The sequence below is a fragment of the Dasypus novemcinctus genome, chromosome 3 (genome assembly GCF_030445035.2).
Source record: "Dasypus novemcinctus isolate mDasNov1 chromosome 3, mDasNov1.1.hap2, whole genome shotgun sequence".
Lineage (NCBI taxonomy): Eukaryota > Metazoa > Chordata > Mammalia > Cingulata > Dasypodidae > Dasypus > Dasypus novemcinctus.
In genome coordinates this window covers 95533194-95545635 of record NC_080675.1, presented here as the reverse complement: position 1 = coordinate 95545635, position 12442 = coordinate 95533194, and the positions used below count along the sequence as shown (strand labels likewise).

Sequence of the window (12442 nt, the reverse complement as noted above, 5' to 3'; positions counted from 1 at the left end):
CAATACTATACAAGTAGAAGAACCTCCCAAGTCTCTGGAGAAAATGTGGTCCAAAGATGAAGATTTTGACCAGAGAAGCTCACTGGAATGTGCTCAGAAGGCTGCAGAGCTTCGGTAAGAATATGGCATCCTATGCCTCAAACCACAGTGAAATGAGAAATTAGAGATTTTTATATGCACCTTTCCTACATCTCAGAGAAAAAGAGTGTTTGGGATTAAATTGAATCTGAGGAAAAAGACCTGGAATCCCTTGTGGGCTAAGTAATGGGTTAACCTAAAAGGTATATATCTTAATTTTCAGAACTGCTATGACAAATACCGCATAATGAGTTGGCTTAAGCAACAAGAATTTATTGGCTCATGACTTTAGAGGCCAGAAGTCCCAAATCAAGGTGTTGGCAAGGCCGTGCTTTCTCTCAGAGTCTGCACTGTTCTGGTGATGGCTTGCCACAGCTCTTGGGGTTCTCTGACTTGCATCTGCAACTTCGTGACATGGTGATGTCTTTTGTCTCCTGTGGCTTTCTGTGACTTCTGGCTTCCACATCTTCTGGCTTCTCTGGCTGCATCCAAATTCCTTCTCTTTTTAGACCTGCAATAATATGGATTAATACCCACTCTGTATCGATTTGGCCACACCATAACTAATACTAACATTTTCAAAAGGTCCTATTTACATTTGAATTTGACCCACAAAGCATAGATTAAGATTAAGAGCATGTCTTTTGTGGGCACATCATTCAATCCCCAACAGGGTGCTAATGTGTAATACAAGATTTGCTGGTTCACTTCATAATGAAAAACTTTCAGCCTCATCACCAGAGAGAGATTCTCAGCCTTCACTGTACATCAGTCACTGGGGAACTTTTAAAACCACAGATGCCTTGGCCCCAACCCAGAGATTCCCTTTCACTTATTTGGAGTTGATGTCCAAGTGGTGTAATTTTAAAGATCTCTCCAGCTGATTCTAAGGAGCAGTTAGGACTGGGATTTTTTAAGATAGAATTTAGTGAGCCCAAATCCTCCCCAATATCTTACAAATCATAAAGAAAACATGATACCCTAGGCTCAGAAATAATAATCCTCCTTTGTAACCCCCCATCCCATCCCTATTCACATCTCCCTAATTTCTCCAAGGAAGCAAGGCTCAGACCCAGCTGGATTTTGCACGGTTTGTGGGAAACTGTGAACACCACAATTGAAAAAAAGCTATTATGTTTTCTAAGAACAAAGAGATCTATCAAATCTCAGCTGGTGTGAGGGGAAATAGGAGAGAGGAGATTATTTATCAGAGTGTATTACACTTCCTATTTCTGAGGGGTTGTGGGGGTGAGGGGAAGGCAAGAGGCAGGAAGATGATCTTATTGGTGCAGAGACCCCAGGGCGGGGGCGGGGGGAGAAGGTGCTTAATTCTGTACATTTGCAGACACACTATTTTAGCACCTTCTTTCTGCAGAGCTTCCATTAGGGAGAATGTAGAGTTGATTCGACTTAAGAAGCTCTTACATGAAAGGAATGCCTCGTTGGTAGTGACAAAAGCACAGCTAACAGAAGTTCAAGAGGTGAGCTATGCTTTTTCAGGGGGAAAAAAGGAAACCGATTAGTTAAGAAATTAGTATTTTATTTTCTTTATTTAACCTATGGTAGACCACAACTCAGAGAGATTAAGTTACTTGGCCAAGTCACACAACTTTCATACCCAAGCCTTGCAAGTCAAAGCCCATTCTTTTCCCATTATTTTCTACCATTCTTTTCCCATTATTTCCCATAATCCTCCCATCAGGAAGAAGGCTCAAGCCCGCCTGTTAATAGAAAATGACGTAGAGCTGACTTTGTAGGGTTATGGCCCCAGCCAAGGATCACAACCAGAATGCAGCTAAATTGGGAAGCCAAGAGCAATAACGGGAGGGAAAGGAAACCAGCATTTACTGAGCACTTTCTATGTGCTGGACCTGTGCTAGAGACTTCGTATTCATGATCTCATTTAACCCTGACAACAGTCCTCAAGGTAGGTATATTTAATAGATGAGGGAACTGAGCCTCAAAGAAGTTTATTAATGGTTCAGTCATAACAATAGTAAGGGACAGAGCAGGATTTGAGTCCAGGTTTATCTGGCACCAAGGCTCACTCTTTTATCCTGTTACCACACAATAGAAACTTAGATCTAAATGATAGAGATAGGACAAGTAGAGTCTAAATGGTATGTCAGCATTATGCTCTTATTATTTTCTTTTTTTGCATTAAAAAAAAAAAGATTTATTTATTTATTTCTACCCCCTCCCTCCATTGTCTGCTCTCTGTGTCCATTCTCTGTGTGTTCTTCTGTGTCTGCTTGTATTTTCATTAGGTGGCTCTGGGAACTGATCTGGGACCTTCCAGAGTGGGAGAGAGGCCATCCTTCTCTTGTATCATCTCAACTCCCTGGTCTTCTGCATCTCTTATTGTCTCTCCTCTGTGTCTCTTTTTGTTGCATCATCTTGCTGCATCAGCTCTCCGGGTGGGCCAACACTCCTGCATGGGCCAGCTCACCGCATAGGCCAGCTTGCCTTCACCAGGAGTTCCCAGGTATCGAACCCTGGATCTCCTATATGGTAGATGGGAGCCCAATTGCTTAAGCCACATCCACTTCCCTGCTCTTATTATTATTATTATTATTATTTTTGAGGTATTGGGGCTGAGGATTATACCTGGGACTTTGTATGTGGGAAGCTTGTGCTCAATCACTGAACCATATCAGCAACCCTGAGTTGTTTTTTTTCCTTTGTTTTTTTTGTTTTGTTTTGTTTTTTTGTTTTTTTTTTTAAAGATTTATTTTTATTTATTTAATTCCCCTCCCCTCCCCCAGTTGTCTGTTTTCTGTGTCTTTTTGCTGCGTCTTGTTTCTTTGTCCACTTCTGTTGTCGTCAGCGGCACGGGAAGTGTGGGCGGCGCCATTCCTGGGCAGGCTGCTCCCTCCTTCGCGCTGGGCGGCTCTCCTTATGGGTGCACTCCTTGCGTGTGGGGCTCCCCTACGCGGGGGACACCCCCGTGTAGCACGGCAGTCCTTGCCCGCATCAGCACTGCGCATGGGCCAGGTCCACACGGGTCAAGGAGGCCCGGGGCTTGAACCGCGGACCTCCCATGTGGTAGACGGACGCCCTAACCACTGGGCCAAAGTCCGTTTTCCCTGTTTTTGTTTTTAAGAGGCACTGAGCACCAAACCTGGGACCTCCTATGTGTGAAGCAGGCACTCAAATTGAGCCACATCTGCTCCCCACTTTTATTTTTTTTTTAAGATTTATTTTTTATTTATTTTTCCCTACTCAGCAGTTGTTTTGCATTTGCTGTTCTTGTTTGTTGTGTGCTGGTCTTCTTTTTTAGGAAGCACCAGGAACTGAATCCAAGACCTCCCAGGTAGGAGGGAGGTGCCTAATTGCCTTAGCCACCGCTGCTCCCTGCTTTGTTGTCTCTCTCATTGCGTCATCTTGTTGTGTCAGCTCAGTGCACCTCACTGTCACACCAGCATGCCTTCTCCAGGAGGCACTGGGAACCAAATCCGGGACCTCCCATGTGGTAGGCAGAAGCCTGAACGCTTGAGCTATATCCACTTCCCTCCCTATTTTTTTTTTAAAGCAGTTTTATTCACACAGCATACAGTCTATCCAAAGTGTGCAGTCAATGGCTCTCAGTATAATCAGAGTTCTGCATTCATCACCACAATTTTAGAACATTTTCATTACTTCAAAAAAGAAAACACCTGTACCTCCTATTATTGGCAAAAAAGAAAAAGCCCTAATACTCCCCTTTTATTGGCATTGTAGGTTTGTTATAGTACCATTGTTACAACTGATGAAAAAATATTAAAATATTACTGTTAACTGTAGTTGATAATTTGCATTAGTTTTATTTTTCCTATATACTACCCTATTATTAACATCTTGTAATAGTGACGTACATTTCTTCTAATTCATGGAAGAACATTCTTGTATTTGTACTATTAACCACAGTCATCATCAATAGGGTTCGTATGTTATACAGTTCCAATAGTATCCTCTAACTTTCCTTCTATTCATGTGTGTGACCTTAAGCTTTCTCTTTCAAACCATTCTTTTGGATGAATGTATTTTGAGTTCCAGGAGTAGAGCAAACCACTGGGATACGAAGATTACAGAGATATATGAGACAGCTACTGCCTTCAAGGAACTTGCAGGAGTGGGGGTGGTGGTGAGAGGGGCAGGGGCAGGATAACTTTCCATATATCCAGGGTGTGGGGGACACAAAAGAGAAAGCAGTCAACTCCACCAGAGGATGGGATACAAGATCAGAAAAGGATCTAAATACCAAAATAATGAAAGATTAGCAGGTGCTAGAGGGAAGGGATTTCTAAGGGCAGGGACAGTGTGGGTTAAAGCATAGAGATGAAACACAGCAGTGACCAGGTCCTGAAACCACACCAGTTTAGACTTTAGTCTAGAGACTATGGAGAGCTGTAGAAGGGTTTTAAGAAAATTGTTAATATGATTAACTTTTTCCCCAAAAAATCACCCTGGCTTTAAAAAAAAAAAAGAGTCTGTAATATTTTGAAATACATTTTAATAAATGATTATTTTGAAAAACAATTACAAGTCTCTAATTCTGAGTAGGAGGTTATCGATGATAGATGATTTACAGATTATAGGTATATTATCAGTTATAGATGATTATAGATGACTGTTATTATATCTTTATACTTTTCTGAAGTTTTCAAATTTCTTGATAATTATAAAACCACAAAGGAAGACCATTCTGGCAGCACAGTGAATGATAGGTTGGCTGGTACAAAACTGGGGGCAGAGAAGTCAAGTGGAAGATACTGCAGTGGTCCAAGAGAGACAGGACGAGGGCCCCAACTAAGGCAGTACCAGTGACCTGGAGAGATGGGTTGTGCACAGAAAATGTCCAGGAAGAATGGACTTTGTCATGAAAGGAGAGTGGGGTAAAGAAAAGGGAGATGAAAGATGACTCCTGGGTTTCTAGCTTGATTGATTCCACAGTGGTGGTGCCATTCACTGAGACTGGATCTGGCTACAGTTAACAATGCCCTATTCTTATAGGGGCTAAAGGCATTTTTTCTTTTTCTTTTTTTCTTTTTGTTTTTATCCCAGGATTCAACAAACAGGAAAAAATTCATTGTCTTGTTTCCTTGGGCATTTGTTAAATGGTGAGCCAGCATACAATATGAGAAAATGGACAAAAGCCCACTCATTTAGGTTTCATACAAATTTTGTGCCTTCTCTGTTGGCTTCAAAGTTGTCCCTTGGTGAGGCCAAGTACAGTTTTGGCATGGATACTACGGGAGCTTTGTTGGGAAGTGAGGTGGGATAAAAGGACCATTTCTGTTGTCTTGACAAACCATAAGCATACCATGTGTCTGGCATACTGTTAAAGGCATCTTTACAAAGCCAACCTCCAAGTCTATGTCTTTTAGAGAACTTTGCATACACTTGGATTCTTTCAGTAAGGTTAATTTTGTTGTGTCATTTAGGAAGGGAGCTAATTTAAAGTTGTGTTAGTAAATGACTGTTTTTGAGGAATTAGACTCTTTAAAGTCTATGTATATCTATTGTATTAAAGAAAAAAGAATGTTAGAAAGCCATTCTGAATTGAATTTCTTTATCTGTGTTAGTGGCAAGAAACAGTAGTAGAGATCAACTAAAATGATGGGTAATCACCCACCATTTTAAAAAGAATGTAGGATATACAATTTGTTTTTATTTATTAACTTACGTTTTTAGTTATATTTTCTTATACACTGTTTTAGTTTCCTTTGACTGCTTAAGCAAATTCCATGCAATGCATTGCCTTAAACCATGGGATTTTATTAGCTCATGGTTTTATTGGTTTTTGTTTTTAGGAGGTACTGGGGATCAAACCTGGGACCTCGTACATGGGAAGCAGGCACTCAACCATTTGAACTACCTCCACTCCCCCCTAGGACATGGCTTGAGGCAGGGAAAATGTCCAAATGAGGGCTTCATCAAGGTGATGTTTTCTTCTGAAGACTGGAGTTCTTGAGCTGGCTCCCTGTGAACCTTGGTCCTTGGCTCCTCTGTCACATGGCAATGCACATGGCTGCCTCTCCTGGCTTCTCTCTTCTCTTCCATGACTCATTGACTTTCAGCTTCTTGCTTCCTCTTGCTTTCTCTTTCTCTGTCTGAATTTCATTCTGCTTATAAAGGACTCCAGTAATAGGATTGAGACCTATCCTGATTGAGGTGGGTCACACTTTACTGAAGAATCCTCATCAAAAAATGTCCTGCTTACAATGGGTTCACCCACAGGAATGGATTACATTTAAGAATAGGTTTTTCTGGGGATATATACAGCTCCAAACCACCACATACACATACTAAAATAAGTTTGCATTCCCTTAGTCACTTGGCAGTAAGAGACAATGGTCTGTAGCACAGACACTGGAGCCAGACAGGCTGGTTAAAGTTCTGCCTCTGCCTCTCATAGTAGCTGTGTGATTGTCAGTCAGTGACTTACTCTTTGATCTTCAGTTTTCTTTTTTTTTCTTTTTTCCTTTTTTTATAAAATTCTTTTCTCCTCCACAAGGGGTGAGCTTTTGTGTTTTTTTAAGATTTATTTTTATTTATTTCTCTCCCCTTCCCCCACCTCCTCCACCTCCCCTCCAGTTGTCTGCTCTCTTTGTTTGCTGCGTGTTCTTCTGTGACCACTTCTATCCTTATCAGCAGCACTGGGAATCTGTGTTTCTTTTTGTTGCATCATCTTGCTGTGTCAGCTCTCCGTGTATGCGATGCCATTCTTGGGCAGGCTGCACTTTCTTTCGCGCTGGGCGGCTCTCCTTACAGGGCACACTCCTTGCGCGTGGGGCACCCCTAAGCGGGGGACACCCCAGCGTGGCACAGCACTCCTTGTGTGCATCAGCACTGCACACGGGCCAGCTCCACACGGGTCAAGGAGGCCCAGGGTTTGAACGTGGACCTCCCATGTGGTAGGCGGATGCCCTATCCATTGGGCCAAGTCTGTTTCCCTTCTTATTTTTAAAGTTTAGATCATACCTACTGTTCAGATTTGCTGTAAGGATTAAATGAGATAATATACATAAAATAATTACAATGGTCAATTGTAACATATTATGTAACACATAGTAACAAAGAATGTAATATATAGAAACTGCTCAGCAAATGGTAACTGTTGTGGTTAGAATGATTATTGCTAGGGTTCCACTTCCTAAAATGGGAAGGAAGCCTTTCTGAAACATGCTGCAAAAAAGACAGCACCAAGCTTGAAGTTAAACATTTTTCTTGGATAACCCACTCAGTGCAATGCAAAAGTATATAACTGTTTGCTCATCCATTTAAAAGAAATGGTGTAGTCTATTACACCCTCAGACTGCCTGGCAGGCTAGGGCAGGGGGAAAGTAGCAGCAATTATTAAACAAGTGCACAAATTGACTTGATTTATAGGAATTATTTGTAATGTTTTAAAAAATATTTAAGCATTTGTATTGCAGCGATAAATAAACATCAAGCATAAACATCAAATGGATAAAGTTATAGAATAAAACTTATTTCTCTCTTCCAGGCTTATGAAATCCTGCTCCAGAAGGTACTTAATAAAGCTTCCTTGAACTCTGTTTCTTAGTAATCAAACCCAAGGAAATCCATATTCCTCTCTAAGTAACATAACATCAGAATTCAGCCAACTAAATCAAAGTTGTTATGCCATGGCATTTCCATTAAGACAAATGGTACTATTATTATTATCAAAAGATACTTAATGCACTGTTTTCATAAAAACTGAATGTGAGATCTGAGTTCAGAAATATTTAGTATAGTATTTTTCAGCCTGTTGCTTGGAAGAATTATAGCATTTGCTCAAAATTTCCTGAGTATTCTTCTAGCATGTGTATGGTGGTGGGATATAATAAAGTTGTTGTAAATCTTCTCCGGTGTTATGAAATACTTGGTTCTATTTACCCCTGTTAAGTGGGGTACAGGTTTGGGAGTGGCCTGGGTTAATGTCTAAATGTAAGTGTCACTAAGTTAGAGTTCCCAAATAACCAGCCACAGCTGTTTCTCACAGAGAAACAGTACAGTCCAACAGAAAAAAAATGCACACAGCTTCTAGAGTCATTTGATCCCACATGTCCCTTTCCTAGGTGCAAAGGGAGGAGTATATTATCCTAAAAAAGAATTTTAAAAGCTGAGATAGTTGTCATCTTTTAAAGGTGACACCTAACTTAGAACCAGGACTTAATTTGAACCTTGGGAAATTCAGGTTCCAATGATGAAGTTTAATTGTCCAGAGTGCAAAATCTTCCCTAACACGGGGAACCTATACTTTCAGAGAAAGCTTAGTGTGAAAAGCAAGGTCAACTTATAGTGCAAAGGCATCATGGTATTAATCAAAGTCATTCTTTGTGGTATCCACTAGGGAATTGTAGGGTTGCTGGTACCTCGAGACCACCCCTACCAAGTGATATGACCATTCCCAGAGCATCTTTTCTTTTGCCCAGAATCAGGGAATCCTGGATATAGCCCATGATGCCCTCCTCAGACAAGTGAATGAGCTCAGGGCAGAGCTGAAGGAGGAGAGCAAGAAGGCTGTGAGCTTGAAGAGCCAACTGGAAGATGTGTCTATCCTGCAGGTATCTCTGAAGGAGGTAATTACAATAATAGTGACGAGATACCTTCAACTGTAAGTTACATTCCAATTTCAGAGATGTTAAAATGTGCACGTTAGCAACAATGAAATATTGGTATTTTATTTTTACAAATGAGAAAAAATGAAGCTCCAAGTGGTTAAATAATTTATTCAAGATTATCCCATTGGGGGAAAGCTGGGATTTATAGTTATATTTGCCCTCCAAAATCCTTGCTCTTTTACATTGTTCTGTTGCATTCCTAAGAGTAGAAACCCCAGACACAGGAAAACTTATTCTAGAGAATCCTCATTAATTTTGCTACAAGTTTCTGCCCCACTTTCATTTGGATCAAGTCTCTCCTCATCATAGGTATGGGAGATGAGCATACAAAAGTTCCCATACCATTTCCACCTGCAATGGAAAAGGGAATCTGTGCAGGGCAATGGAGTTTAGAATTTTATCTCACATACTCTACTATCATTCTTAGTTTCAGGAGAGAGTTGAAGATTTGGAAAAGGAACGAAAATTACTGAGTGACAATTATGATAAACTCTTACAAAGGTGAATAACAAGTTTGGGTCCTGAGCATTGTTTGCTACAAAAGACAGATGATAGAAAAGTGCCTTCCAAATTTTTAAAGTAATATCTAGGAGTAATAAAGGTATGGGGAAACTGGTATGCAATACTGTGAGCGAGATTATAAATTGGTTCAGCATTTTTTGAGGGTAGTTTGGTACTATTTATCAAAATATTATATACACATATCTTTTGCAGCAGAAATTCCATTTTTTAAAATCAATTCTAAATAAATACCTTATGCATGTGCAAAGGTATCTGCATAATAAGGATGAGGCATATCTATAGGCCTAAGATAAATATAGATATAGATAGATGGATAGATAGGTAGATTTAAAAAGCAAGCTACAAAAGAATATGTTCATTTCTATTGTGAGCAAGAAAGTCCCATCCATATGCCCCATGGGATCTAATCCCCCTCTCAATTGGAAGTGGAGTGGGCATCACCATCTCAGAATCTTCAGGATTGGGGAATGAAGGATGGACTAGAGTAGACTTATTGGTATTCTAGTATAGACTTATTATGATTCTAGCAATGGAAGAACTTTTATCATTGATGTGGGAGACAGTGGCTGAGGGGCAGGAGAGGGAAATACAGGTATAATATGGGGATATTTTTGGGACCTGGGAATCATCTTGAATGACATTGCAATGACATATACAAGCCATTATATATCTTTTTTAAATTATTTTTTTAATGATACATAGATCACAAAAAATGTTACATTAAAAAATATAAGAGGTTCCCATATTCCCCACACCCCACCCCACCCCCAATCCTCCCACATCAACAACCTCTTTCATCACTGTGGCACATTCATTGCATTTGGTGAATACATTTTGGAGCACTGCTGCACCGCATGGATATAGTTTACATTGTAGTTTACACTCTCCCCCAGTACATTCAGTGGGTTAAGGCAGGATATATAATGTCTAGCATCTGTCCCTGCAATATCATTTAGAACAACTCCAAGTCCTGAAAATGCCCCCACATCACATCTCTTCTTCCCTCTCTCTGCCCTCAGCAACTTCTGAGGCCACTGTCTCCACATCAAATGATACAATTTCTTCCATTGCTAGAGTCACAATAGTTCTATAGTAGGTTACCAGTAAGTCCACTCTAACCCGTATTTTATTCATCTCAGTGGACCTGGGATGGTGATGTCCACTCCACCTCTAAATTGAGAGGGGCCTTAGATCCCACATGGTTAATGGATGCGATTCTCCTGCTTGCAGTTGCAGGCACTCTTGGTTCCCTGGTTGTGTGGTTGACCATCTTCACCTCCCTGCTAGCTGACTTGGGTACATACAATGAACTGGAGAGTATGAGTTGCCCATTATATATCTTGTCATAACTTACAAAATTATGTGGGAGATAGCATAAACTACAATGTAAACTACAATCCACACTTAGTGGCAGGGCTCCAAAATGTGTTCATCAGTTGTAACAAATTTACCACACTAATGAAGGATGTTGTTAATGTGGAAAAATGTGAGAAGGGTTGGAAGCAGGGCGTATGGAAATCCCCTATATTTTTTATGTAACCTTTATGTAATGTAAATATCTTTTTTTTAAAATTATAGTATATTTTTTTAAAAAACATAAAAAATAACCCACCCAAAAACGAATATGTTAATTCTACTCTAATTTAGGTTATGTGTATATATGGATCCACAAACTGTTAATGAGGCTAATTCTGAAGACAAGGGAAGGATTAGAAGAGAGCAAAAGGGCACATTTGCTTTTATTCTATATGCTTCTATATTATTTTATTTTTTTACAATAAGCATATATTCATGCATTAATATTATAATTAAAAATCCTTGGAAGTTTAAAATTTAAAAGGTTTATGGGAGGAGCATTCTGAAAATAACAGGTGCTCTTCAACTCAATGAAATGGACCGTATGGGGTTTGTTCACTTCAAGGACCCCCTGTCACAAGTATTACCATTGGCCTCTTCCCTTTAGCACTCAGAACATTATCTTCTTGGGTCATCACATGACCTGTGGTCACGAAGTGCTACATAATTATAACACTAACCTAAGCAAGGTTCTCAGATCACATGTATTTGATTACAATGCCACTTCCTCTGTGTAAATTATCAGGACTAGGTCATATGTGTTTTATACTCAAAATGGGCCTACCCTGTCAGCTAGATACTATGGGGCACAGGGTACAGTCATTGAAAAGCTTAGTTCCTGCTCTCCTGTATAGTAATTTATAATCTGTTTTAAAGAAAAGTATTCTCTAAACTAGCCCTTGGTGAAGGTGGATAGAGGAATGGGGTAAAGAGAAGAGGAATATTTTTGTCCCTTATTTCTGATCTAGCAGGCCTGAGAATATCTTGGTACACAGTTACCTGCCTAAAGTTAGCCATCAGGCTGGAGAAGTTCCTTGGGAAATATTATAGATATGACTTGGGGTGTTTGCTCAGTGGGATACTTGAGACCTTAATAGAAGTCTCATACTGGGCAACTCCACAATAGGACCAAAAAGTTCCAAGGCAGTTGGTAAATGACAGTTGCAGAGAAAGCAGGGGCAGAAAAAACATGTAGGGGATGAATGATGAACTAAGCCCAGGAGATGCTGAAACTGTGTAATAAAGACGTCATTTCACACACCTTTGAGTGTCCATCTGACAACTCTCCCCTCCCTCCTTACTCGCTTCCTGTTTTCAGCATGCTGGACAGCAGTAGTCAGCCTCAATGGGGCAATGAGCTCATAGGAGAACAGCTACAGCATGAAGTCTCTCAGCTGCAGGATCACCTGAATGCTGAGCTAGAGGAGAAGAGAAATGTCTTACTTGACTTGACCAGAGAGAAAGGTAAGTCGGGCCTTGAAGTGTTATTGCAAATGTGGCTGCTTCTACATTTGGTTTGGGAGCAGAGAACTTGGGCCATCATTTCCCCCATTTCTACACTTGATACTATTTTGTCTGGGTGCTGAAGAGGTAGAATAAGAAATCAGATCAAATTTACAATTAGGAAAGCATAATATCTACTTTAAGTGTGTGCATTTTCCTATGTAATGTCTTAACATTTAAGGGGATGCCAATTTTTAATGTGTTATTTTTTTTAGGTGTTTATATCATGTAAAGTATTGAAAATGAATTTCTCTGCTTTTTATCATTTTCATCAGTTCCTTCCCCACCATGGCTCCCTCGTCTGTTCTGCTTGTTGTTTTTGTTCATTGTTTGCACTTGCTATCTGTTTTTTCTTTAGGAGGCTCTGGAAA

At 40.1% G+C, this 12442-nt stretch overlaps 1 protein-coding gene and 1 long non-coding RNA gene across 4 annotated transcripts in view; one reads left to right on the top strand and one right to left on the bottom strand.

Annotated features, from left to right (window-relative positions):
* Positions 1 to 336: 336 nt before the first annotated feature.
* Positions 337 to 12442, bottom strand: part of LOC139438688 (uncharacterized) — a 57437-nt gene continuing 45331 nt past the window's right edge. The window contains exon 3 of the long non-coding RNA XR_011648395.1: positions 337 to 589. This is a non-coding gene — a long non-coding RNA (uncharacterized lncRNA). The remainder of the gene's footprint in view (positions 590 to 12442) is intronic.
* Positions 11718 to 12442, top strand: part of RPGRIP1 (RPGR interacting protein 1) — a 46096-nt gene continuing 45371 nt past the window's right edge. For 2 of the 3 annotated variants that reach the window (XM_071214034.1, XM_071214033.1), the window contains exon 1: positions 11719 to 12032. In XM_071214034.1, coding sequence (XP_071070135.1) covers positions 11792 to 12032 — 241 coding nt within the window. In that variant the 5' untranslated portion in view covers positions 11719 to 11791. Of the gene's footprint in view, positions 12033 to 12442 lie in introns of all 3 variants that reach the window. The other variant, XM_071214035.1, reaches the window with a different exon arrangement.